The 25,085-nt window shown below is 63.2% G+C and overlaps 2 protein-coding genes across 4 annotated transcripts; both read left to right on the top strand.

The window, feature by feature from the left end:
* Positions 1-1,283: 1,283 nt before the first annotated feature.
* On the top strand, positions 1,284-14,377 carry WDR81 (WD repeat domain 81). The gene is made up of 10 exons (XM_084862826.1): positions 1,284-5,261; positions 6,255-6,362; positions 6,833-7,023; positions 7,134-7,324; positions 7,845-8,010; positions 8,544-8,703; positions 9,371-10,072; positions 11,296-11,441; positions 11,728-11,907; positions 12,970-14,377. The coding sequence occupies exons 1-10, from the start codon at positions 1,553-1,555 to the stop codon at positions 13,288-13,290; spliced, it is 5,874 nt and encodes a 1,957-aa protein (XP_084718952.1). The 5' UTR covers positions 1,284-1,552; the 3' UTR covers positions 13,291-14,377.
* Positions 14,378-15,341: 964 nt separating this feature from the next.
* Positions 15,342-24,450, top strand: SERPINF2 (serpin family F member 2). Of its 3 annotated transcripts, XM_084862981.1 has the most exons (10): positions 15,342-15,453; positions 17,046-17,112; positions 17,535-17,573; positions 17,671-17,733; positions 17,989-18,190; positions 18,834-18,977; positions 19,121-19,324; positions 19,987-20,129; positions 22,425-22,629; positions 23,431-24,450. In XM_084862981.1, the coding sequence occupies exons 2-10, from the start codon at positions 17,050-17,052 to the stop codon at positions 23,841-23,843; spliced, it is 1,476 nt and encodes a 491-aa protein (XP_084719107.1). In that variant the 5' UTR covers positions 15,342-15,453; positions 17,046-17,049; the 3' UTR covers positions 23,844-24,450. The 3 variants fall into 3 exon arrangements, with proteins under 3 accessions (XP_084719107.1, XP_084719109.1, XP_084719108.1); XM_084862983.1 differs by lacking the exons at positions 15,342-15,453; positions 17,046-17,112 and having other exon boundaries at positions 17,372-17,573; positions 17,671-17,743; XM_084862982.1 differs by lacking the exons at positions 15,342-15,453; positions 17,046-17,112; positions 17,535-17,573 and having other exon boundaries at positions 17,589-17,743.
* Positions 24,451-25,085: the final 635 nt, after the last annotated feature.

Consider the following 25,085-nt stretch of genomic DNA (forward strand, 5'->3'; position numbering starts at 1 on the left):
CTTCTCTAATTTGGACTTCAGTTTTTCTTAAGTGACCTTAAGGAACCCCCTACACAACTACTACACCACCTTCTAGGGGTGAGACTCAAAACACAGCCAGTGGTTTCACGGCAGACAATGGCCTTTCTGTCCTGCAAGTGAGTCAGAACCAAGACCCCCTGAAGGAGTCCTGTGGCATTGCTGCCAGGAATCTGGGTTTCACTTACTATCCTGGGCTGCACCTCCCCCCACTGTGGTATCTGCAAGGCTCTGCCCCAGCAAGCAAGCTCCTTGGCAGGGCAGAAGCTGATCTCAAACAGGAAGTCTTAGGGAACATTTCCTCCTGAGAACGCCAGGCCCCTGAGCCTGGGCCACTTCTCTCCCGAAGGTCGTCAGGAATTTAAAAAAATAAATAAAATAAAAAAATGTGTGGGGGAGAGGGGGCTGGAAGAGAGCCGCCAGTTGGGAGGACTTCAGGGCAGAAAGTGTGTGCACCAGCTTCAAAGTCTCCCTTCTGCCACTTGGACTTTTTTTTTTTTTTTTTTAAACTAACCTCTTTTTTTAAAAATATATATTTTATTGATTTTACACAGAGAGGAATTGAGAGGGATAGAGAGTTAGAAACGTCGATGAGAGAGAAACATCGACCAGCTGCCTCTTGCACACCCCCCACTGGGGATGTGCCCGCAACCAAGGGACCTGCTCTTGACCGGAATCGAACCCGGGACCCTTCAGTCCGCAGGCTGACGCTCTAGCCACTGAGCCAAACCGGTTTCAGCAGTTCGGCTGGACAAACCTCTTTGATGGCTTTTGGTGAAAACCTGTAAAATACATAAACAGTAATAACCGCCATCCTCCCTAGGTTCTGCGAGGCCAAGTGGAATGTTCCTGATCACACAAGTTTTGGAAAATTAAAAGTTCCTTCTTTTGGAAGCCAGTACGGTGGGGATGAAGGGACTTGATATCGAAAGTCGTCAAAAGTCCCTTATCTGTAAAACCGGGAGGGGCGATCAGTCCCCTAGGGCTCTATCTCTGGAAAAAGCCCTCCCTTCCATCAGTGTTCGGGATGGTGCAGAAGGGAGCAGCGAGGGGAGGGCCAATCTAGTGGGCAGTTCAGCGCCCACTCCTCTGCACTGTTGGGGCCGATTGGGGCCCCTTTCAGCTCCGGAGGAAGCAAAGCCGCCGCCAGCTCGGAGCAGAGCGCCGGGCCGCAGGGGGACGGGGCCCGCGGGGCGGCGGCCCGGGCGGTAGGCGGGGTCCCGCCCGCCCCGCGGAGCCACGTGCGGTTGTTTCCGAGCCGGGCGGTCACGTGAGCCGCGTCAGCTGACCCGTCACGGCGGAGCCCGGTGCAGGCACCGCTCTGTGTCCTCCCTGGCGCGCCCGGAGCGCGGGACCCTGCGGAGGGGTAAGAGCGCCCCGCCCTCCCCTCCTCGGTCCCGGGCCCACCCCAGCCGCCTGCGCCCGAGCCCCGGGCCCTCGTCCACCGCTGCTCCGCCCATCCGGCACCCCGGAAGCTGTCACGAGGAGGGCCGTGGCCTCCACCCCGCGCGGTCCCCAGGCGGCTGGGAGGGGGATGGCCCTGGGGACCTGGGGACGGGAAGTCTCCCTTACCTCCGGGGCCGAGGGCTGGTCCCCGCCCCCAAACCCGGACATGGAGGAGCTGCTGCAGAGCGTGCAGAGGGACCTGAACATCGATGCCCGGCAGCTGGCCCCAGCCCCTGGGGGCAAGCACGTGGTGGCCCTGGTGCCCGCGCGCTGGCTGGCCAGCCTCCGCGAGCAGCGCCGTGTGCCCCCGGGGCCCTGCCCCCGGGCAGAGGGCCTGAGCGAAGCGGAAGTCAGGACTCTCCTGCAGAGATCAGTGCAGAGGCTGCCCCCAGGCTGGACGCGAGTAGAGGTGCACGGGCTGCGGAAGCGGAGGCTGTCCTACCCGCTGGGTGGGGGCCTGTCCTTTGAGGAGGGTTCCTGCAGCCCCGAGACCCTCAATCGCTTCATGCAGGATGTGGCTGCCCAGAACTATCGCAACCTATGGCGCCACGCGTATCATACCTATGGGCAGCCCTATAGCCATAGCCCTGCCCCCTCAACTGTCCCTGCCCTGGACTCAGTACGACAAGCGCTGCAGAGGGTCTATGGTTGCCCCTTCCTGCCCGTGGGTGAAACTACCCAGTGCCCAGCGTATGCCAGGGATGGCCCCTGCCCCCCTCGGGGCAGCCCGGCCTGCCCCAGCCTCTTGAGAGCTGAGGCCCTGCTGGAGTCGCCGGCGATGCTGTACGTGGTGCACCCCTATGTGCAGTTCACCCTGCACGATGTGGTCACCTTCAGCCCCGCCAAGCTGACCAACAGCCAAGCCAAGGTGCTTTTCCTCCTCTTCCGTGTGCTGCGGGCCATGGACGCCTGCCACCGCCAGGGGCTGGCCTGCGGGGCCCTGACTCTGCACGACATCGCTGTGGACGAGAAACTCTGCAGCGAGCTCCGGCTGGACCTGAGTGCTTACGAGAGACCGGAGGAGGAGGAGGAGGACGGGAGCGAGGAGACCCCCGCATCGAGGGGCAGGGCAGGCACCGACTGTGGAGAGGAGCGAGGAGGGGGACCCGCGTGTCCTTCCTGCCAGAAGGAACTTAGGTGCCTGGTGCTAGACTGGGTCCACGGCCGCATCAGCAACTTCCACTACCTCATGCAGCTGAACCGACTGGCGGGCCGGCGGCAGGGGGACCCCAACTACCACCCCGTGTTGCCCTGGGTGGTGGACTTCACCACGTCCCACGGGCGCTTCCGGGACCTGCGCAAGTCCAAGTTCCGCCTCAACAAGGGGGACAAGCAGCTGGACTTCACGTACGAGATGACCAGGCAGGCGTTCGTGGCAGGCGGCGCGGGGGCCGGGGAGCCGCCCCACGTGCCCCATCACATCTCAGACGTGCTCTCCGACATCACGTACTACGTGTACAAGGCCCGGCGCACCCCCCGGGCCGTGCTCTGTGGCCACGTGCGGGCTCAGTGGGAGCCCAACGAGTACCCCGCCAGCATGGAGCGGATGCAGAGCTGGACCCCGGACGAGTGCATCCCCGAGTTTTACACCGACCCCTCCATCTTCTGCTCCATCCACCCTGACATGCCTGACCTGGACGTGCCCGCCTGGTGCGGCTCCAGCCAGGAGTTTGTGGCCGCCCACCGGCTGCTGCTGGAGAGCCGCGAGGTGTCCCGGGACCTGCACCACTGGATCGACCTCACCTTCGGCTACAAGCTCCAGGGCAAGGACGCCGTGAAGGAGAAGAACGTGTGTCTGCACCTGGTGGATGCCCACACGCACCTGACCAACTACGGGGTGGTGCAGCTCTTTGACCAGCCGCACCCCCAGCGCCTGGCGGGGGCTCCCGCCCTGGCCCCTGAGCCGCCACTCATCCCCAGGCTGCTGTTCCAGACCATCCAGGAGAGCACCGGCCGGGAGGACTTCCCGGGGCAGCTTGCCAACGGAGTGGGCAGGCTGGTGTTGGAGGCCACTCCCTGCGAGGCTGGCTGGGCCAGGGACAGACCCGTGGCCGGGGAAGACGACCTGGAGCAGGCCACGGAAGCCCTCGATTCCATCTCCCTCGCCGGGAAAGCGGGCGACCCGCCGGCTCCCTCTTCTTCCTCTGGCCAAGCTCCCCCAGGCCTCCTGTCCTTCTCAGTGGCCTCCGCCTCTCGGCCAGGCCGCAGGAACAGAGCCGTGGGGACGGACCCCGGGGAAGGCGAGGAAGGGAAGATCCTCCTTCCGGAGGGCTTCCATCCCGTGCAAGCGCTGGAGGAGCTGGAGAAGCTGGGCAACTTCCTGACCAGAGGTCTGGGCGGCCCGCTGGAGGTGCCCGCGCAGCCCCGGGTGCAGCCGCCTGTGCAGCTGCGGGACCTCCTCCATCGGGACATGCAGGCGCTGGGCGTGCTGCTGGCCGAGATGGTGTTCGCCACCCGGATCCGATCGCTGCCGCCCGAGGCGCCTCTGCGGGCGCGCTTCGAGGCCGCTCGGGGGCTCTGCACGCGCCATCCCAAGGAGATCCCCGTGTCTCTGCAGCCCATGCTGGACACGCTCCTGCAGCTGAGCGGACCCGAAGGCCCGGCCACAGCCGGGGACGGCATGCTGGGCCCACTGTTTGCGTACAGACCCGTCTCCCAGGGATTGCCCCCGCCCTCCCCGGCCCAGCTCCTCAGCCCCTTCAGCTCTGCGGTCCCCTTCCCTCCCTACTTCCCTGCCTTGCACAGGTTCATCCTCCTGTACCAGGAGAGGCGCGCGGAGGACGAGGCTCAGGGGCGGGAGCTGGTCTTCGCGCTGTGGCAGCAGCTGGGTGCCGTGCTGAGCGACATCACCCCCGAGGGCCTGGAGATCCTGCTGCCCTTCGTACTGTCCCTCATGTCCGAGGAGCACACGGCCGTGTACACGGCCTGGTACCTGTTTGAACCCGTCGCCAAGGCCCTGGGCCCCAAAAATGCTAACAAGTACCTCCTAAAGCCCCTCATCGGTGCCTACGAGAGCCCCTGCCGGCTCCACGGCCGCTTCTACCTGTACACGGACTGCTTCGTGGTCCAGCTGATCGTGCGGCTCGGCCTGCAGGCCTTCCTCGTCCACCTCCTGCCCCACGTCCTGCAGGTGCTGGCTGGTGCGGAGGCCTCCCAGGAGGAAAGCAAGGGCCTGGCGGGGGCTGCCGAGGACGAGGACAGCGGGCTCCCGGGGGCCAGGCCCAGCTCCTGTGCCTTTGGGGAGGAGATCCCGATGGACGGGGAGCCTGCCGCTTCGTCAGGCCTGGGGCTCCCGGATTACACGTCCGGCGTCAGCTTCCACGACCAGGCGGACCTCTCTGAGGCGGAGGACTTCCAGGCGGGGCTGTATGTGTCCGAGTCCCCGCAGCCCCAGGAGGCGGAGGCGGTGAGCCTGGGCCAGCTGAGCGACAAGAGCAGCACCAGCGAGACCTCCCTGGGCGAGGAGCCGGCTGCCGAGGAAGGGGGAGCCACCGTGGACAAGGGCAGCCTCCGGTCAGGTGACAGCAGCCAGGACTTGAAGCAGAGCGAAGGCTCCGAGGAGGAGGAGGAGGAGGAGGAGGAGGAGGAGGAGGAGGAAGAGGAAGGCTGCGTGGTGTTGGAGGAGGGGGAGGAAGAGGAGAAGCAAGATGAAGTCCCGGGGGCACCTGAGCTCACTCTCTCCAACACCCTGCTGTCCATGGATCCGGATGTGGCCGCTGGCAGCGGGGCAGACGGGGAGGAAGAGGAGGAGCCGCTGACTGAGCGGTCGGAGGGCCAAGAACAGAAGATCCTTCTTGGTGAGTGCCGGAGCCTGAGTGGGTCAGTCGGTCCTCTGGTTTGCACTCAGCGTCTGTAGAGCGTGAGTTCTGTGCCAGGCAGTGGATCGAGCAGGTCTGCACACAGCACAGATGTGGGCCCGTCCTCCTGGAGCCCGCACCCGGCAGAGGAGATGCCACGTGAAAGACGGTTTTATGTAAGCGTAAGCCCACGTTAGGGTAGCGCTATAAAGGACACAGCGGGGTGCTACGAGGGAATATAAAATGGGGCTTAGATCTAGTTTTCAGGGTCAGAGAAGACTTTCTTTTCTTTTTAAAAAAAAAAATATATATTTTATTGAATTTTTACAGAGAGGAAGAGAGAGGGATCGAGAGAAACATCAATGAGAGAGAATCATCGATCAGCTGCCTCTTGCACACCCCCTACTGCCCGCAAACAAGATACTTGCCCTTGACCGGAATTGAACCTGGGACCTTTCAGTCCGCAGGCCGACGCTCCATCCACTGAGCCAAACCGGTTTCGGCCCAGAGAAGACCTTTTGAAAGTAGGGCCAGCTGAGGTTCAACGGGCAGGAAGTAGCTAGGGCAGAGTATCAGGGCCTGCCGGGGGAAGAGCGTTCCCTGCACGGGGAATAGCTCCCGCAGAGCTCAGAGTCTGCCACGGTTCTATTGAAAACCAGCGAAAGGCCAGCGTGTTTCAGCCGGGGGAGTGGAGGGCAGGGGAGGGAGCAGAGATCAGACGGGGCGGTAGCCAGGGTGTCCCTGATGAACTGGAGAAGAGTCACCGAAAGGATAACCTGGAGGGAGCAGCCCTCAGGCCCAAGACCCATCGGCCCCCTCGGCACTGCAGCGGTGGTGTGTGTGTGTGTGTGTGTGTGTGTTTGCGGGGGGCGGCCAGGCTCAGGCCAGGCTTGGCAGATTTGTAGCCAGAGTGGGCTAGGTGGGTGCCGTGGGGTGGGGTGGGGTGGCGAGCCGCCGTTATCTGGCGAGCTCAGGGGCCGCTCCTCCCTGCAGACACTGCCTGCAAGATGGTCCGCTGGCTGGCCGCCAAGCTCGGCCCAACGGTGGCCTCCCGCCACGTGGCCCGCAACCTGCTCCGCCTGCTGACGTCGTGTTACGTTGGTGAGACCCGTGGTCAGAGCTGAGACTTCCCCCAGGCCCTCCACCCATCTCCAGCCCCCTCTAGGCCAGGGGTCCTCAAACTTTTTAAAGTGGGGGCCAGATCACGGTCCCTCAGAGAGCTGGAGGGCCGGACTATATGAACTACTAATCCCTACTGTAACACCTTGGCTGCGCTCACTGCCCAAAAAACCTGGCGGGCAGGATCAGACTCCCCTGGGGGCTGCATGTGGCCCGCGGGCCGTAGTTTGAAGACCCCTGCTCTAGGCGATCCTCCCCGCCCCTGCTGCAGACCACATCCTGGGTCCCGGGCCCCATTCTGTAAGCTTCTCTCTGCCTTTGGGCATGGGGCAGACCCCAGGCTAGAGGGAGGGGGAGCGGCTACCACAGACCCTGGAAGGCCGACTCCCCCCCCCCCCGCCCCCCCCCCCCGCCCTCTGCCGGCCCTCGAGCCTCTGGCCTTCCCTCCGCAGGGTCCGCTCGGCAGCAGTTCGTGGCGAGCAGCGGCGAGAGCCCCCCGCTGGGTGCCGGCAACATCTACCAGAAGAGACCAGTCCTGGGCGATGTGGTGTCGGGGCCTGTGCTCAGCTGCCTCCTCCACATCGCCCACCTGTACGGGGAGCCCGTCCTCACCTACCAGTACCTGCCCTACATCAGCTACCTGGTCGGTGTCCGGTCTGGCAGGCTGGGCGGAGGGGCTGACCTGGGGTCGCGGGGGGCGGGGCTCCGGGGATCCGAGGGGCAGCCTGGCCCTCATCGGCGCTGTGTCCCCAGGTGGCCCCAGGGAGCGCCTCAAGCCCCAGCCGCCTGAACAGCCGCAAGGAGGCGGGGCTGCTGGCCGCGGTGACTCTGACCCAGAAGATCATTGTGTACCTCTCGGACACCACCCTCATGGACATCCTGCCCCGTATCAGCCACGAGGTCTTGCTGCCCGTGCTCAGCTTCCTTACTTCCCTCGTCACAGGGTAGGCCCTGGCCCCATCCTGCGGGAGGAGCAGCCCAGCTGAGGGGCCAAGGGGGGTGTGGGGTCCGGGAAGCTTGGGAGGGAGTCCACTGACATTGGGCTGGGGTCCTGGTTCTGATCCCAGCTGTGTGACCCTGAGCAAGCCACACCTTCCTGTGCCTCAGTTTCCGCTTCTGGCTTGGGCCACTTGGCCTTGTAGCACCTTTCTTTCTTTTTTTTAATTAAAGATATTTTATTGATTTTGTACAGAGAGGAAGGAAGAGGGACAGAGAGCTAGAAACATTGATGAGAGAGAAACATCGATCAGCTGCCTCCTGCACAGCCCCTACTGGGGATGTGCCCGCAACCAACGTACATGCCCTTGACCGGAATCGAGCCTGGGACCCTTCAGTCCGCAGGCCGACACTCTGTCCACTGAGCCAAACCGGCTTCGGCTTGTGGCACCTTTCGCTTCCAGCTTTTGACAGATTCTGGGCGAGTCCCACCGTGTGGGGGGCCGGAGCTTAGTAAGCTCTTTCCAGGTTCCCCAGCGGAGCCCAGGCCCGGACCGTCCTGTGTCTGAAAACCATCAGCCTCATCGCCCTCATCTGCCTCCGCATCGGACAGGAGATGGTCCAGCGGCACCTGAGCGAGCCCGTGGCCACCTTCTTCCAGGTCTTCTCGCAGCTGCATGAGCTGCGGCACCAGGTGGGCACAGCTGCCTGGCGGGGGTGCGGCACCAGGTGGGCACAGCTGCCTGGCGGGGGTGCGGCACCAGGTGGGCACAGCTGCCCGGCGGGGGCGCGGCACCAGGTGGGCACAGCTGCCTGGCGGGGGCGCGGCACCAGGTGGGCACAGCTGCCCGGCGGGGGCGCGGCACCAGGTGGGCACAGCTGCCCGGCGGGGGCGCGGCACCAGGTGGGCACAGCTGCCCGGCGGGGGCGCGGCACCAGGTGGGCACAGCTGCCCGGCGGGGGTGCGGCACCAGGTGGGCACAGCTGCCCGGCGGGGGCGCGGCACCAGGTGGGCACTGCTGCCTGGCAGGGGCGCGGCACCAGGTGGGCACAGCTGCCTGGCAGGGGCGCGGCACCAGGTGGGCACAGCTGCCTGGCGGGGGTGCGGCACCAGGTGGGCACAGCTGCCCGGCGGGGGCGCGGCACCAGGTGGGCACACCTGCCCGGTGGGGGTGCGCTGGGCAGGGGGCCGAGGCCTCGGCTGACGCCCCGGCTCCCTTCCCCCAGGACCTGGATCCCGCGGGCCACGGCGAGGGCCAGCTGCTCGAGGTGGCCTTCTCGGACGGGCAGCAGCGGCCGGTGGACCCCGCCCTGCTGGACGAGCTGCAGAAGGTGTTCACCTTGGAGATGGCGTACACCATCTACGTGCCTTTCTCCTGCCTGCTGGGTACTGGCCCGCCCCTTTCCGCACACAGCCCCTGAGGCTGTCCTTTTCCCTGGGAGGGCCTGTACTCCCTTGCCCTCAGAGTCAGTGGTGGGTGTTAGCACCGTTTTCTGGGCCAGAGCTAAGGTGGCCTCGGACTTCCCGTCTCAAGGTGACATAATCTCAGGGACCGAGCGTGTGCCAGCAAGGAGGCACAGGAGTGCCTAGCGCCTCCCCAGGGAAGGCGGGGCGATCAGGCTGATGCCCTGATGTCTCTGCGAGCTGCCTGAGAGGAATGAGCAGCCCACCGTCCCCTTAGGTTCCCGCACGGTGCAGGCCGGGCACTGCTGAGGGCCAACAGGTGCCATCTCCCTGAGTAGGATGAACAGCCCTGCAGTCAGATACGCTGCCATCCCTCCACTGAAACCTAAGCTCTGGGAGGGCCAGCGTGACCTGTGTTGTTTGTTCTCCTCTATCTGTGCCCAGCACAGAGAGAAGATGCTCGCGTGTACGTAGTGCACGAATGCATCCACACTTTCCTGGGGGGCAGATTGAGGCTCAGAAATGAAGAGTCACTTGCTCAGAGTTGCTCAGCCAGTACCTGCCCTGTCCTCTCTGGCTCCCAAGCCCTCGGCTGGGTGGAGGCAGCTACCCGTTCCCTCATCTTAGGACCACTTCCCCTTCCGCCCAGGTGACATCATCCAGAAGATCATCCCCAACCACGAGCTGGTGGGGGAGCTGGCGGGGCTGTACCTGGAGAGCATCAGCCCGAGCAGCCGCGGCCCCGCCAGCGTGGCGCCCGCCGAGCCCAGCGCCGCCGGCCTCGAGCCCGACCCCCAGGGCGGGGGCTGCGCCCCGGACGACGGCCACTCGGGGACCTTCGGGAGCGTGCTCGTCGGGAACCGCATCCAGATCCCCGAGGACGCGCCGCCCGAGAGCGCGGGCGTCCTGGGCTTCGTCCCCGGGGCGGGCGGCGGCGGCGGGGGCCTCGGCGGCGACGAAGGCGAGGACCGCGCGCTGAAGCGGGAGCTGCCGCGGAGCGCCCACGGGCTGAGCGGGAACTGGCTGGCCTACTGGCAGTACGAGATCGGCGTGAGCCAGCAGGACGCCCACTTCCACTTCCACCAGATCCGCTTGCAGAGCTTCCCGGGCCACTCGGGGGCCGTCAGGTGCGTGGCGCCCCTGGGCGGCGAGGACTTCTTCCTGAGTGGCAGCAAGGACCGCACCGTGCGCCTCTGGCCGCTCTACAACTCCGGGGACGGCACCAGCGAGACGGCCCCGCGCCTCGTCTACGCCCAGCACCGCAAGGGTGTCTTCTTCGTGGGCCAGCTGGAGGCGCCGCAGCACGTGGTGAGCTGTGACGGTGCCCTGCACGTCTTCGACCCCTTCACAGGTGAGCGGCCCCGGGGGCTGCGCCGCCGCCCTCTGTCCTCCGCCGCCGCCCCCTGTCCTCCGGGAGGCTCCGGCAGGGGGCCCGCGGGGGCGTGGTTGGAGCGGGGTGGTGTGCGCTGTGGGTGGCCCGCGGGGGGCGTGGTTGGAGCGGGGTGGTGTGCGCTGTGGGTGGCCCTCGGGGGGCGTGGTTGGAGCGGGGTGGTGTGCGCTGTGGGTGGCCCTCGGGGGGCGTGGTGGGAGCGGGGTGGTGTGCGATGTGGGTGGCCCAGGGAAGCCACCCGGAGGAGCAGTGAGGACTTAGAGTCCGTTAGGTCGCGGTTTGAATCGGCCCTGACCGCTTCCTTGCTGGGTGGTCTTGACTGCTGGGAGCATCCGTGTTTCCGTCGGGGAAATGGGAATCAGAACAAATGGTTTAGCTCGGCGGTCGGCAAACTGCGGCTCGCGAGCCACCTGGGAGCGGCTCTTTGGCCCCTGGAGTGTGGCTCTTCCACAAAATACCACGTGCGTGCCCTAACTGGTTTGGCTCAGTGGACAGAGCATTGGCCTGCGGACGGAAAGGTCCCAGGTTCGATTCCGGTCAAGGGCATGTACCTTGATGGTGGGCACATCCCCAGTACGGAGTGTGCAGGAAGCAGCTGATCGATGTTTCTCTCTCATCGATGTTTCTAACTCTCTATCCCTCTCCCTTCCTCTCTGTAAAAAAAAATCCATAAAATATATTAAAAATAAAAAACACCTCGTGTGGGCACGCACGTACAGTGTGATTGAAACGTCGTGGCCCTTGCGCAGAAGTCGGTTTTCGGCTCTCCAAAGAAATGCCCATCGTTGTACTGTTGATGTTTGGCTCTGTTGACGAATGAGTTTGCCGACCACTGGTTTAGCTTAACAAAGGGGTTTGGCTTAGCATGGAGCATTGGTATGTGTTTGATAAACAGTGGCTCGATTATTTTTTGGCCTCAGTGGGGGAGAAATGAAGCTAAAAGGGGGTTGGAGTAGCATTGAGGTGGACAGAGGGAGATAGCATTCAGTCATTGCCTTGGGGGTGGGGGGGGGCGGGGATGGGAGTCTGGGCTGGCCATGAAAGCAGGAAAACAGGAGGGTCAAGAGGCATCTAGTGTTTCCTGGGGTCCCTGGGGTGTGGGAGGCAGGCGTGGGGCTGGGCGGGAGGATAGGCGCCTCCATGAGGTGCTGGAACCCCAGGTCCACCGCACGCTTCCTCTCCAGGGAAGACCCTGCGCGTGGTGGAGCCGTCGGACAGCCGGGTCCCGCTGACCGCCGTGGCTGTCATGCCCGCCCCCCACAGCAGCGTCACCATGGCGAGCTCCGACGCGACCCTGCGCTTTGTGGACTGCAGGAAGCCCGGCCTGCAGGTCAGGGACGTCCCAGGGCCCGAGCCTGGGCCTGGGTGCCCATGGCGGCAGGGAGAGGTCCCCAGGAGGGAAGGCCAGGGCGTGGTTTCTCTTTGGAGACAGACCACCTACAGAAGCACAGCCTGGGGGGGGGACTCTGAGGGGGGAGCTCTCCCCGGGGTTGGGGGGGACAGAGGCTCCGGCTTCCCAGTTGTGTGGGCGTAGGGCCGGGCAGGGCCGCAGGGAGCGTGGCTTGGAGCCGGCAGAGCCGGCAGGGGCACCTCAGCCTGCCTTCCTCTGCCCGCAGCACGAGTTCCGCCTGGGCGGCGGGCTGAGCCCGGGGCTGGTCCGCGCCCTGGCCGTGAGTCCCAGCGGCCGCAGCGTCGTGGCCGGCTTCTCCTCGGGCTTCATGGTGCTGCTGGACACCCGCACGGGCCTGGTTCTCCGGGGCTGGCCTGCCCACGAAGGGGACATCCTGCAGATCAAGGTGACAGACTGGGGCCCCTCCCCCCACCTCACTCCTCCGGGTCCCCACCCCTGTGTAGGGCCCGCCCAGGACAGGCTCACGCTGATCTCCCCGGTGCCTGCCCGCCCGCCCGAGGACAGGTGTGAGGGAGCACCCGGAGCCAGCCTCCCCGCGGGGCCTTGGCGGGAGGCAGGCCCCGGGGGCGGGCGCTGCGGGCGAGCTGACCCTGCCGCTCCCTGGAGATGTTCTAATGAGTAACCCTTGTCCATATTTGTCTTGCTTGGAGGATCAGGGGTCGGGTCCCGTCCGTGACCCAATTCAGGTTAAATAAAGCTCAGCTGCGAGGCTGTTTACTGCCCCCAGACCACTGAGCAGAGTCCATGCCCCCTGCTGGGCTGCTCCGGTGGGGGCAGGGGCAGGGGCAGGGGCAGGGGCAGCCCGGGCATGGGGATCCTGCCCCCACCCATTCTCAATCACGAACCTCAGGGAGGCACGTTGCATTGTGTGTGTGGGAGGCACAGGGCTACTTGTGGGAGGATTTTTCCTGGCAGCTGGGATTCCCTCCCCATCCTAAGTGGAGGCCGGGCCAGCGCACATGCACTGACGCTGCTGGAGACAGGCTGCCCGGGTTTCCTTCAGACCCCCCCGCCCCCGCCCCAGGGGACCCTGGGCTGCAGATGCCTCTAAATTCTGACTTTCCAGGAGGGCTCTGGGGTCAGCCTGGTGTGACTAATCCTTGGTGTGATGAGTTAACGTTCCTGAGCCTCCGTTTTCCCCTGTAAAATGGGAGCGATGGCGGCATCTGCCGCAGAGAGCGGTCACTAAGGTTCTGGGTGGTGATGCGGCATGCCTCGCACAACGCCCAAGCAGAGTACGTGCTCAGACTGCGGTGGTGACTGGGTTAACGAAGCGGTCACGTACTCCTATTAATTAACATGCGCAGAACGTGGGAGGACAGCAGCCTGTCAGCCGCTCAGAACGTCCCGTCTTCCCGGGAGAGACGGTGGGAGGGCGTGGGAAGACCTGGAGCCGGCGGGCCCCCGGGGCCCTGGGCCCTGCTGAGGCGCTCCTGTCCCCATGCAGGCCGCGGAGGGCAGCGTCCTGGTCAGCTCCTCCTCCGACCACTCCCTGACCGTCTGGAAGGAGCTGGAGCAGAAGCCCACCCACCACTACAAGTCGGCGTCCGACCCCATCCACACCTTCGACCTGTACGGCAGCGAGGTCGTCACCGGCACCGTGGCCAACAAGATCGGCGTCTGCTCCCTGCTGGAGCCACCCTCCCAGGCCACCACCAAGCTCAGCTCCGAGAACTTCCGTGGCACCCTCACCAGCCTGGCCTTGCTGCCCACCAAGCGCCACCTCCTGCTGGGCTCGGACAATGGGGTCATCCGCCTCCTGGCGTAGGCTGATGCGGGAGCTGGCCGGGCCTGGGCTGGCAGACATCCACCGGGAGCCCACCCCTCACCCTTGTGTCCCCTCCATGCGAGCCTCTGCCCCCATGCCCAGTGCAGCCCAGTGGCCTGCCAGCTAGGGCAGAGTGGGAGTCCAGGCTCCTGAGCCCCCAGAGCCTCCAGGGCTGTCAGGGGTCTCAGTCATGACTTGGGGAGACTCCTCTTGGCCAGCAGGAAGCAAGAGGAGGAGCTGGGGAAGCATCGCTGCCCCTCCTCTCCTCAGCCCTGCCCTCTGCGTCCACATGGGGACAGGGGTGCTCAGGAGGAGGAAGCGAGACCGGCCCTGGCCACCATCTTTCCAGCCAAGGCCCCCCACTTCCTGCTGGGCTCTCCAGCCCTGGCCCCCCAGCACCCCATGGTGCTTGGGCTCCAACCTCTCCGGTCCAGGAATGAAGGGCCTCGGGCTGGGGTTTGAGTATTTACGCAGCCAGGCCCTGCCCAGCGTGGGACCCGTAGGACAAGATGGAGGTCAGGACCAGGGCAGAGAAGATGGACAGGGCCGGCTGGTGCCTGCCAGGAGTGGCCACAAGCCTCGCCTGCTTACCCCTAACCACAGACGGTGCCTTGAACTGAGGAGGCAGCCTCTGAGCTCAGAGGGTGAGATTGGGGGCCCAAGACCCTGAAAGAAGGGCCAAGAAGAATTTCTTTTTTTTAAAATATATTTTATTGATTTTTTACAGAGAGGAAGAGAGAGGGATAGAGAGTTAGAAACATCAATGAGAGAGAATCATTGACCAGCTGCCTCCTGCACACTCCCCCACTGGGGATGTGCCCGCAATCAAGGTACATGCCCTAGACCGGAATCGAACCCGGGACCTTTCAGTCCGCAGGCCGACGCTCTACCCACTGAGCCACACCGGTTTTGGCGAGCCAAGAAGAATTTCATCTGTGCATCTCAGGTCTCCCCCGGGGAACAAGATGATCCCGGGGTCCCCGGGCCCCACCACGTGGAGCAGAGACGGGGTCTGGGCCTGGGCCCCTGCTGCCTTCTCACTGTTCGCAATAGATGTAAATACGGCCAATAAACCCTTTGGAAGCACCTTGCAGCCGAGTGAGGCTTTTCTTGTCGGCCGTGTCAGGCGGGGAGACATTGAGATCCCACTGCTGGCAGGTCGGCGAGGAGAGGGCGAGGAGTGGGGCAGGGAGGGGAGGCAGGCCGGCCATTATTCTCCAGATGGCACAGCGAATAGGGCTCCTGCTTCCCGCAGCCCCACGCCAGGCCCCACTGCTCCCAGTGAGGTAGGGTGCTGAGAGAGGCTGCATCCCTCAGCATCTCGTTCCATCCCCTGCCTTCTGACCCAGGCTGAAGGCAGCCAATCCGGATCCTGGGCATGTTAAGAGTGGGAATGGGCCGAAACCGGTTTGGCTCAGTGGATAGAGCGTCGGCCTGCAGACTGAAGGTTCGATTCCGGTCAAGGGCATGTACCTTGATTGCGGGCTCATCCCCGGTGGGGGGCGTGCAGGAGGCAGCTGATCGATGATTCTCTCTCATCGATGTTTCTAACTCTCTATCCCTCTCCCTTCCTCTCTGTAAAAAAATCAATAAATTATATTAAAAAAAAAAAAAAAAAAAAAAGAGTGGGAATGGGACATCCTATCCTGGGTTCCCTCCATATGCTCCAGCAGCTTCCCCTTCCCTCCCCTTGGGATGGGAGGCCGCTTTGGGGAGGGGAAAGGAAGTGGGGGCCTGGACGGAACAGCCCAGCTCTGTGTCCTCGGGCAGGTTACACAGCCTCCCCGAGCCTGACGGAGCAGGGGTGATCCTCCACCTAACGGGGTCTCTGGAAGGCTCCTGTCCTTCCGGGATCTGCTCTCTGGATGAGCAGAGCCTCCTGAACCTCCGTCCTCCGGGCTCAGGTGGGACCCACACTGGGCTGTCTCAGGGCGAGATGCCCTGGTGGGAAAGGGGCTTCCGGCCCCAATATCAATGTTTAATCGGATGTGCGGGTCAATATTTACCAGAGGAGAAAGCAAGCTGCACAGGGGTTGGCTGAGAGCAAAGGTCCCGGTGGGAGGGGAGGGCTCGGCGGTGGCGGGGCTGGCTGGAGCCGGGCAGAGCGTGGGGAGCACCCAAGTATCCCGGAGGGACATCGCGTTCGGAGAGAGGAGCCTCGAGGTAGGAGGGGAGAGCTAATGGCCTGCTCCCGGGTGGGAGAGGAGGTGGGAGCTGCCCACGTGCAGCTGAATTTATTCAGAAGCCTGTTGTTTCCCAGGCTCCTCGGGTGATGAAAGGTGGTGGTGGTGGAGGTGGTGTTGGTGGTGGAGGTGGTTCAGGGGAAGGCTCTCTGGGACTTGAAAAACGGAAAGTCATTTCTTACCAGAAAGATTCAAAGGTCCAGGTTGGGGATCAGAACCTCGGCCGAGGGCCCCGGGTGTGATGGGGAGGAGCCAGGGGTAGTAGAAGGATCCTCCAGAAGGACAGGCCCTGAGGTGGGGGTGGGGTGTGTGAGACCCGCTCTGAGGCCAGAGCCAGACTTCCCGGAAGGAGGCAGCCTGGGGCAGCGTTTCCCAAAAGTCCAAAGGTGGCTCTGGCCGGAGTCATTCATCGGGTTCTGCCTGCCGCTGGGTCAACAAGGCGGCTCTGGGGGCCCCCCCGCCACCCCTGCTGACACCTCAGGGCCTCCGGGGCCTGCCACCCTGTGGGCAAGGCCAACCCAGACCAGCCAGCAGAGGGGCCGGCTGGACAGGAGCTGCGGGGAGGGAGCCCCGGGACAAGGCGGGCCTCAGAAGAGGGGCCTTGGCTAGGCGGCAGCAGCCATGACCGGGGGCCAGGCCTCGCACTCCGGGCTCACAAACGTCGTCTTATCTGGTCCTCCCCATACCCGGGGGAGGAGGTGGGGGCCTGTGCCACCGTTCTATAAGATGAGAGGCCCGGAGGGCTATGGGAGATGTCCCGGGGCCTCTGGCAAGAGTCCGCCTGGACGCACACCCAGGTCTGACTCAGTGCCAGGCCTCGGAGGAGGAGGGCTTACTCCGCTCTGATGTGGTTTCCATCCCATGAACCGACCCCCACCCGGGAGCTGAGGGCTGCTGCCGGTGCATCTTGGGGGTTGTGTGCTGTAGCTGGCGTTGCCCTCAGCGATGATGGCTAGGGACTCTGCCGGCCAGGGATCGTGTGGGTGGGATTCCATGGTGGGTGTAGGGTAAGGTGACCAGATCATCCCGCTTTTGGCAATTTGTCCCAATTCTTAACAATTTGTCCCGCGGCCCGTGCCCTTTTAAAAAAGGGTGTGGGCCGCGGGACAAATTGTTAAAAATTCTTTCCAAAAATCGGGAAATTTTTTTTTATTTTTTATAAATATATATTTTTATTGATTTTTCACAGAGAGGAAGGGAGAGGGATAGACAGTTAGAAACAGAATAGACAGTTAGAAACATCGATGAGAGATAGACATCAATCAGCTGCCTCCTGCACACCCCCGACTAGGGATGTGCCCACAACCAAGGTACATGCCCTTGATGGAATCGAACCTGGGACCCTTCAGTCCATAGGCCGATGCTCTATCCACTGAGCTAAACAGGCTTTGGTAAAAATCGGGACTTTTTTAAACACTGAGGGACTCGGGACAAATTGTTAAAAATCCGGACATCTGGTCACCTTAGTGTAGGGGCTTGGCTCCGGTGGCCAGTGAGATCATTGGGGGTGACAGTGTGTGTGTGTGTGTGTGGGGGGGGCCAGTTGGCAACCGCGCTTCCTGCCCCTCACAGGAACATGGCACTGCTCCGGGGCCTCCTGGTGCTCAGCTTGTCCTGCCTGCAAGGGCCCTGCTCAGTGGTGAGTCTGGGCAGGAGGCTGGGTCTGGGTAGGGAGGGGAGGCCAAGCTCACCTCCCTCACCTTGTCCACCCCACAGCACTAGCTAGGGGGGCTCCCCGCCACCCGCACCCACCTTTCTGCAGGTACATCCGAGCGGCCATTCGGAACGGGCCGGGGCCCAGGTCCTGGCAGAGGCGGCTCAGCAGGTGGGGGAGGCAGGGCCCTGTGTCTGTGTGCAGCACCTGCTGCAGCCTCTGCAGCGTCTGGTTCTGGGCACCTGAGGGGACCGATCGCTGTGGCCAGGCTGGGGCTCGTCCCCACCACCCCTGCCCCCGCCCCAGACCGATGGGTATGGAGGCCATAGGTCTGAGGGGGCAGAGAAGGGCAGGAGGGTTTGGCTCTGAGGGGGTTCCCCCTCCTCTCCTCACCCCTTTTCCAACAGTTCTCTCCAGCCAGCGCCGTGGAGCCCATGAGCCAGCAGGTACCGGGAAGAGGGCTGAGGGGCCGCACCTGTGGCTCCTGCGGGGTGGGGGGCCTGTGGAGAGGATCCCGCTCCATTTTCTTCCTCCTTTCTTCAGATAGTGACCGGGCCGAGCCAGGAGAAGCTGCCCCCGCTCAGCCTCCTCAAGTTGGTCAACCAGGTACAACCAGGTGGGGCTGGGAAAAAGTGGGCGGGCCCGAGGGAGGGGGGAGCCGTCAGCAGGGGTGAGGGGCCTGGGGGCGTGGCCTTGAGGCAGAGGGCTGAAGAGGAAGGGTGAGGGGCAGAGGAAGGCCTCCAGGCCCCAGAATGTATCCATCAGGCAGGCCTGGGACAAGGCCCAGGGGCTGTGAAGCAGGTCTTCCACACAGAACCGAGGGACCCGTGGCCTCCACTGACCCCCAACACATCCCTGCAGGAGCCTGCGGGCCAGAGGGAGCCGAAGAAGGCCTCAGGAGACTGCAGTGAGGCCCCCAGCCCGGAGCAGACCCGCAGGCTGGCCAAGGCCATGATGGCCTTCACCACAGACCTGTTCTCCCAGGTGGCCCAGAGCTCCGCCCACCCCAACCTCATCCTGTCGCCTCTGAGTGTGGCCCTGGCGCTGTCGCACCTGGCCCTAGGTACGGCGGCAGCGCCTGTCCGGAGCTGGGAGGCGGGTGGGAGCTCACTGCTTCAGATGACTCCTCCGTCCGGGTCACATGTGGTGAAAACGCAGACCCCTGGGCCCACCTCAGGTCTCTGTGAATCAGGTGCCCAGGAACTGGGCCCAAGGATCTGCTTCTGGGGACTTGCAGGCAAGAGTTTGGTAGCTACAGCGTGCCCATTGGACTGGAGGGTCTCGTTGGGGGAAACGGAGGCTCAGAGAGGAGTGACAGTTTTCCCGAGGCGTGGTCACCCAGACTAGCAGCAGCAGGCGTGAAAGTTGAACGTGGGGGTCCTGTGACTCAGACCAGTTCAGTGGACGCGAGGAGAGTATGTGGTCTTAGGGGCGTGCTCACTGTGGGTGCTTAAGCTGAGGTGACCAGATGTCCTGCTTTTGGCGGGACAATCCCAATTTTTAACAATTTGTCCCGTGTCCCTCGGCGTTTTTAAAAAGTCCCAATTTCTTTCCAAAAATCGGGACTTTTTTAAAATGCCGTGGGACGCGGGACAAATTGTTAAAAAGCGGGATGTCCGGTCACCTTAGCTTAAGAGGGATTGGGGGTGGGGGGCAGGGGTGGTGGGGACGAGCCCCAGCCTGGCCACAGCGATCGGTCCCCTCAGGTGCCCAGAACCAGACGCTGCAGAGGCTGCAGCAGGTGCTGCACACAGACACAGGGCCCTGCCTCCCCCACCTGCTGAGCCGCCTCTGCCAGGACCTGGGCCCCGGCGCGTTCCGAATGGCCGCTCGGATGTACCTGCAGAAAGGTGGGTGCGGGTGGCGGGGAGCCCCCTCGCTCGCTGGTGCTGTGGGGCGGACGGGGCGAGGGAGGTGAGCTTGGCGTCAGCCGCTTGGATCGTTGTCTGTGGAGCCTGAGCTCCGGGGACAACCCGCGGTCCCTCCTGCGTAGGATTTCCCATCAAAGAGGACTTCCTGACGCAGTCGGAGCACCTCTTCGGCGCGAAGCCCATCAACCTGATCGGGAAGAAGGGGGAGGACTTGGCAAACATCAACAAATGGGTGAAGGAGACCACGGAGGGGAAGATCGAGGACTTCCTCTCGGAGATGGCGGATGACACTGTGCTGCTGCTCCTCAACGTCATCCATTTCCAGGGTGCGCGGATGGCTCCTCTTCCCAGGTCTCCCCACCCGGCAGCTCCTCCCCCGCCCGTAGGCTGAGCAGGCGGGGCGGCCCTCAGCTTCCTCCTCAGGGCGGAGGGTTGGAGGCAGGTAGTGGCAGGGAGGGGCCCGGGAACCGATGGGGCTGTTGTGGAGAGGGCACCCTAGAAGGAAACCCGGGGTGAAAAGACCCTGGGGAGGCTCCCAGGAGCACGGCAGGGTACGGGGGGAATGCACATCTGGATTTTTTAAAAAATATATTTTATTGATTCTTCACAGAGAGGAAGGTTGAGGGATAGAGAGCTAGAAACATTGATGAGAGAGAATCATCGACCAGCTGCCTCCTGCACACTCCCCACTGGGGATGTGCCCGCAACCGATGCATATGCCCTTGACCGGAATCGAACCCGGGACCCTTCAGTCCGCAGGCCTACGCTCTATCCACTGAGCCACATCGGTTTCGGCCACATCCGGATATTTAAAACTCCACAGAAAAGAGATCTGAGATCAACTAGGTGTCAGCTGGCCCAGCACCCTCTGGGGTCGTGGCCCCCACCTTCTGTCCCTGGAACGGGTTCTGGGTGGGCCGGGGAAGAGGCGGGTGGCGGAGAACCCACCCTGGTCCAGTCTGTCCGGCCCTGCCCTCTGCCGGTGCAGGTTTCTGGAAGAGCAAGTTCGACCCGAGCCTCACGCAGAGAGGGACGTTCCACCTGGACGGGCAGTTCGCAGTGCCGGTGGACATGATGCAGGCCCCCATGTACCCGCTGCGCTGGACGCTGCTGGAGCAGCCCTCCGTACAGGTCGCCTGACTGGCCAGGCCGGCCTGCGTGCTGGGCGGGGGGAGGGAGCAGCAGGCAATGGGGCGGGCACCGGGGTGGGGAGGGGTTCCCTCACCTTCCTGGTAGCTAGGTCCCTGGGAGCGTGGCTATGAGAGGTCTCACTGTGCCCCCACCGAGGGGGACAGAGGCTCCAGGCTCTCTGATGTTCATTCATTCATTCATTCATTCAACAAAACCATACTGGGCGTTTGCTCTGTGCAGACACTGTGCTAGACCTTGGGCTGTTGGTGGAACACAGGGGAGCCCAGATCCCTGTTCTCAGGTGGGAAGACACCAAGTACGCAAGTTCACAGACACCAGCAGGATGGTTTCAGGGCGTGATAAGTGCTATGAGGGAAAACACCTTTATTTTTATTTATTTATTTTTTAAAATATATTTTATTGATTTTTTACAGAGAAGAAGAGAGAGTGACAGAGTTAAAAACATCGACCGATGAGCTGCCTCTTGCACACCTCTTTTTAAAAAATATATTTTATTGATTATTTTTACAGAGAGGAAGGGAGAGAGATAGTTAGAAACATCGATGAGAGAGAGTCATCGATCAGCTGCCTCTTGCACACCCCATCCTGGGGATGTGCCCAGGTACATGCCCTTGACCGGTTGAACCTGGGACCTTTCAGTCCACAGGCCGACGCTCTATCCACTGAGCCAAACCGGTTTCGGCAGGAAAACACCTTTAAAAGGGGACTTAGGGGTGCTGTGGTAGATAGAGCGGCCAGGGAGCATTTTCTGAGGAGAGGGCACTGAGTGGAGACCCAGGTGATCTCTAGTTCCCAGGGCTTTTGTACAAGGACCCATGGGGTGTGGGCACCCCAGCAGCCATGGAGCCACCTGGGGCCTTAGCACCCCCCGGCCTGGGAGACACGACCTGCGCTCTCCCGCGGAGTTTCTCAGAAGGAGGGATCCGATTGGGATGCATGTGCCAGCATCCTGACGGGACGTTCTGATTGGATGGAGTGCGATGCCAGGCTCTCTCAGGGGTGGGCACCCTTGCTTCCAGTCTACACGTGGTCCCCTTGGCGTAGGCACGGACCCCGGGGCCCGTGGCGGAGAGGGCAGCATTGGGTAGTATCACAAGGCCAGCAGGACACAGACCACATCCGCTTCGGCAGCCCTCCGGTGTGGGGGGGCTGTGGACGGGCTGGCCCTGGGAGCAGCATCCCAGCTTCTCTCCAGTTCACCCCGAAAGGAGGATGGTCTGGTGCACCACCCCGCCAGCTTCCTTCCTGCCGCTCCTTCCCGCCAGGCTCTGTCCTGCCCACACCTCCTTCCCCCGTGGTCTCCATTCCTCCTGCTGCCTGACCTTGCTGGTCTCAGGCCCTCGGCAGGCAGGCCAGGCAGCCAGATGCTGGGGCCTTAGCACCCTCCGGGCCTGCTGAGAGCCTCGGAGTCCAAGCTGCCGGAGACCGCCGAGACCGGGGTCTCCGTCCTCTTTTAGCTACAGAAACCCCTTCGCGTGGAATCTTTCCCCGGGCGGCAGGGCTGGGCAGAGCTCCCGTGGAAGTGAGAGTGGTGGAGCGAGGGCCACCCTTTGCAGCAGCTGCCCTGCAGGACCCGGGGCTGTTTGAAACCCAGCAACCCAAGTGCACTGTCTGCATGGGGAATCGGAGAGGGGGACACTGGGGTGCTTCACCCCGAGTCGCAGGGCTAGCAGGCAGTGGCGGTGAAGAGCTAGACAGACACCGTTAACAAGTCTTACCCCTTTGGGCCACACGCCGACCTGCAATGTGGGGAGGTAGGGTTATCCCTCCTTGAAAGATGAAACAGAGAGGCCGGAGACCGGGACCAGGACACAAGCTTTATTGGAGAGAAGAGTACCGCTGCCGGCTGCTTCCAGAGGGGAAAAAGAGGAAAAGCTGGGATTCAGGCACCTTTTAAGGGGAGGAAAGAGAGGGGACGGGGCTTAGGGCACTCGGCACACGCTGATTGGTGGTTTCGTGTAAGGCCTATGATTAGGGACCTAGGGACTTAGGAATCGGGGGCTTAGGGTGTTTGGCAGGTGCTGATGGGTGGTCCGGTGCTCAGGAATGTCCGGCCTCAGGTGCAGTTTACGTCATTCTCCGTCCATCGGTTGGAGAAAGGGAGGATCTGTCACTCTTCGCAGGGGAGGATGGGAGGCTCGGGGAGGCGGAGCGCAGGCCTGAGCAGGATGGACGGGGACCCCGGTCCCTCGGCCTCAGAAGCACACGCTGGCCCAGACCCCCTCCGCCCCGGTGCTTTCTGGTCCTCACGCTGTCTCCTTCCTTTGTCTGTAGGTGGCTCACTTCCCCTTTAAGAACAACATGAGCTTCGTGGTCATCGTGCCCACCTACTTCGAGTGGAACGTGTCCCAGGTGCTGGCCAACCTGAGCTGGGACGCCCTGCACCAGCCCTTCTTTCGGGAGAGGCTCACCAAGGTCCAGCTGCCCAAGCTGCACCTGAAACACCAGCTGGACCTCGTGGCCACCCTCAGCCAGCTGGGTAAGCAGGCGCCTGGGACAGCCGCCTCGGCCAGGTTGGGCAGCGTGGGTGAGGAGCCAAAGCTAGCCTTGCGTTCTGGCTTTTTTTAAAAAAATATATTTTATTGATTTTTTACAGAGAGAAAGGGAGGCAGAGAGAGAGCTAGAAACGTCGATGAGAGAGAAACATCGACCAGCTGCCTCTTGCACACCCCCTACTGGGGATGTGCCCGCAACCAATGTACATGCCCCTGACCGGAATTGAACCTGGGACCTTTCAGTCCACAGACCGACGCTCTACCACTGAGCCAAACCGGTTTCGGCTGGCCTTTTTTTTTTTTTTTTTGAGGCTTACGGGGGCGAGAGGGTTTGAGGTGAGTCCCGGGACTGTCTGTCCTAGGACGCGCTGGGTGGTCCAGGGAAGGAGGACCACCTGCTCTGCCCGACTGTGTGGCAGAGCATCCCAGGCGGAGAGCCTGGGAGGCAGGAGAGCCCTCCATGGACAAAGAGCTCAGTGTCATGGAGAGGGCGGGTGAGGAACTGGGACTTAGAATCCAGCCTGCGGAACAGAACAGAGGGCTTCTCTCCAGCTCCCTCAGAACATGGAAGAGGCACCTGCCTGGACTTTGGAGCTGGGGGTCCGGGAGGGCTTCCTGGAGGAAGTGACCTTTAAGCTGATCCTTGAAGATCAAGTGGGAATTAACCAGGCATCTGTGGGCGCAAGGTGTCTCCTGGCCAGGATGCCGGACGCCCGCCCGGGCAGGTGCCGGCAGCCTGCGGGGCGGAAGGCACCGCTGACCGGCTCCCTCTGACCCCGGGGCAGGCCTGCAGGAGCTGTTTCAGAACCCAGACCTCGGCGGGATCTCGGACGAGAGGTTGGTGGTGTCCAGCGTGCAGCACCAGTCCACGATGGAGCTCAGCGAGGCCGGCGTGGAGGCGGCCGCGGCCACCAGCTTGGCCATGTCCCGCATGTCCCTCTCCACCTTCAGCGTGAACCGCCCCTTCCTCTTCTTCATCCTCGAGGACACCACGGGGCTGCCCCTCTTCGTGGGCAGCGTGCGGAACCCCAACCCGGGGGCGCCGCGGGAGCGCAAGGAGCAGCAGGATTCCCCGGACAGCAGGGACCTCTTCGAGGACCTGAGCGCCTTCGCCCGCGGCGACAAGCCCTTCGGCCCGGGCTTGAAACTGGAGCCCCTGCCGGAGGAGGATTACCCCCAGTTCGGCAGCCCCAAGTGAGGGCGGCGGGCTCCAGCATCCTGGGCCCCTGCTGGGCCGGCCTCTCAATTCACGGGACTCTTTCCGAACGGCTTTGTGGGGCGAGGGGCGGGGCCGGGGGCGGGGCCGGGGGCGGGGCCGGGGCGGGGCGGGCAGCCCGGGGAGGGAGGAGCCTTCTTTCCATCTCTTGGGGGGGCGGGCGGGGCCGGGGGAGGGGCAGCTGTGGACCCCCTTTGGTCAGCAAGGTAGGTGGGTTTGTTCCTTACTCACCTTTGTTTCCCCGAGGGCGGAAAGGAGGGGCCGGATGCCCTGGCTGGGGGAGGAGGGATGCCCCCCCCCCCCCCCCCCCCGGGGTGGCTCAGGGGCAGAGCACTGTCCTGGGGTCAGGCACTGCGGCCATCAGCCTCGTCCTGCTCTGCACCTGCCATCGCCTGCCCGAGGCCCGCCAGCCTCCCCCACTGGTCCTTCGTGATGCCCACACTGCCCGGACTCCCTTTCCTTCCTCTCTCCTCTTCCTCCTCGGCCCGGGGTCTCGGGGGGGCTGAGGGGGGTGGCATCAGCTCCTGAGGGCTCTTTTGTAAAGTTTTTGTAGTGATTTTTATGCTACCCGAATAAAGAATGAATGGGCCGCTTTGGTGTCACTGTTCTGGGCACGGGTGGGGGCAGGGGGCCTGGAGGGAGGTGGGGGGAGGAGGCCACGGAGAGACCGGACTGAGGCTCAGCCGCCCTCTCGGTGCCACGTTTGGTCTCTGGCTGCTTGCCAGACCTTCTCCACTGTGCAGGCCCCCCTGACCTCTGGGGGGCCGCCTGGCTCTGCTCTCAGCCTGCCCCCCTCCACAGGCCGCAGCAGGCGGCCGCAACAAGGGCTGCTCAGAATAGCACCAGCCTCCTGTTGGGGGAGAAGAACCGGCAATTAGGGAGCTTGAGGAGTTTCTAATTACACGCTGGCCCCTCTGCCAGGAGCTGGCGCCCGCCAGCCGGGGGGCGGCTCCAGCTGGAGATCGTCCGCTGGATTTGGGGGAGGTGGTTGGGGGCACCTTGGCACAGGGCAGGGGCAGCTCGGGTGTCTATGTGGGTGGGCCCTTGTCTGCGAGTGCAGGGGTCCCTGCGGCAGCAGCACCTGCAGCCCTGAAGGGCGGTGATTATAACCGATTATAACTGAGGGGTGGAATCCCGCTCCTCGCAAACCAGCAGGTGGGGAGAGAGGCAATGAATAAACAAGTGGACTATCTGGAATCTCAGAGAGTGATCAGCGCTGCGATG

Source organism: Pipistrellus hanaki (genome assembly GCF_964339955.1).
Source record: "Pipistrellus hanaki genome assembly, chromosome: 16".
Taxonomy (NCBI): domain Eukaryota; kingdom Metazoa; phylum Chordata; class Mammalia; order Chiroptera; family Vespertilionidae; genus Pipistrellus; species Pipistrellus hanaki.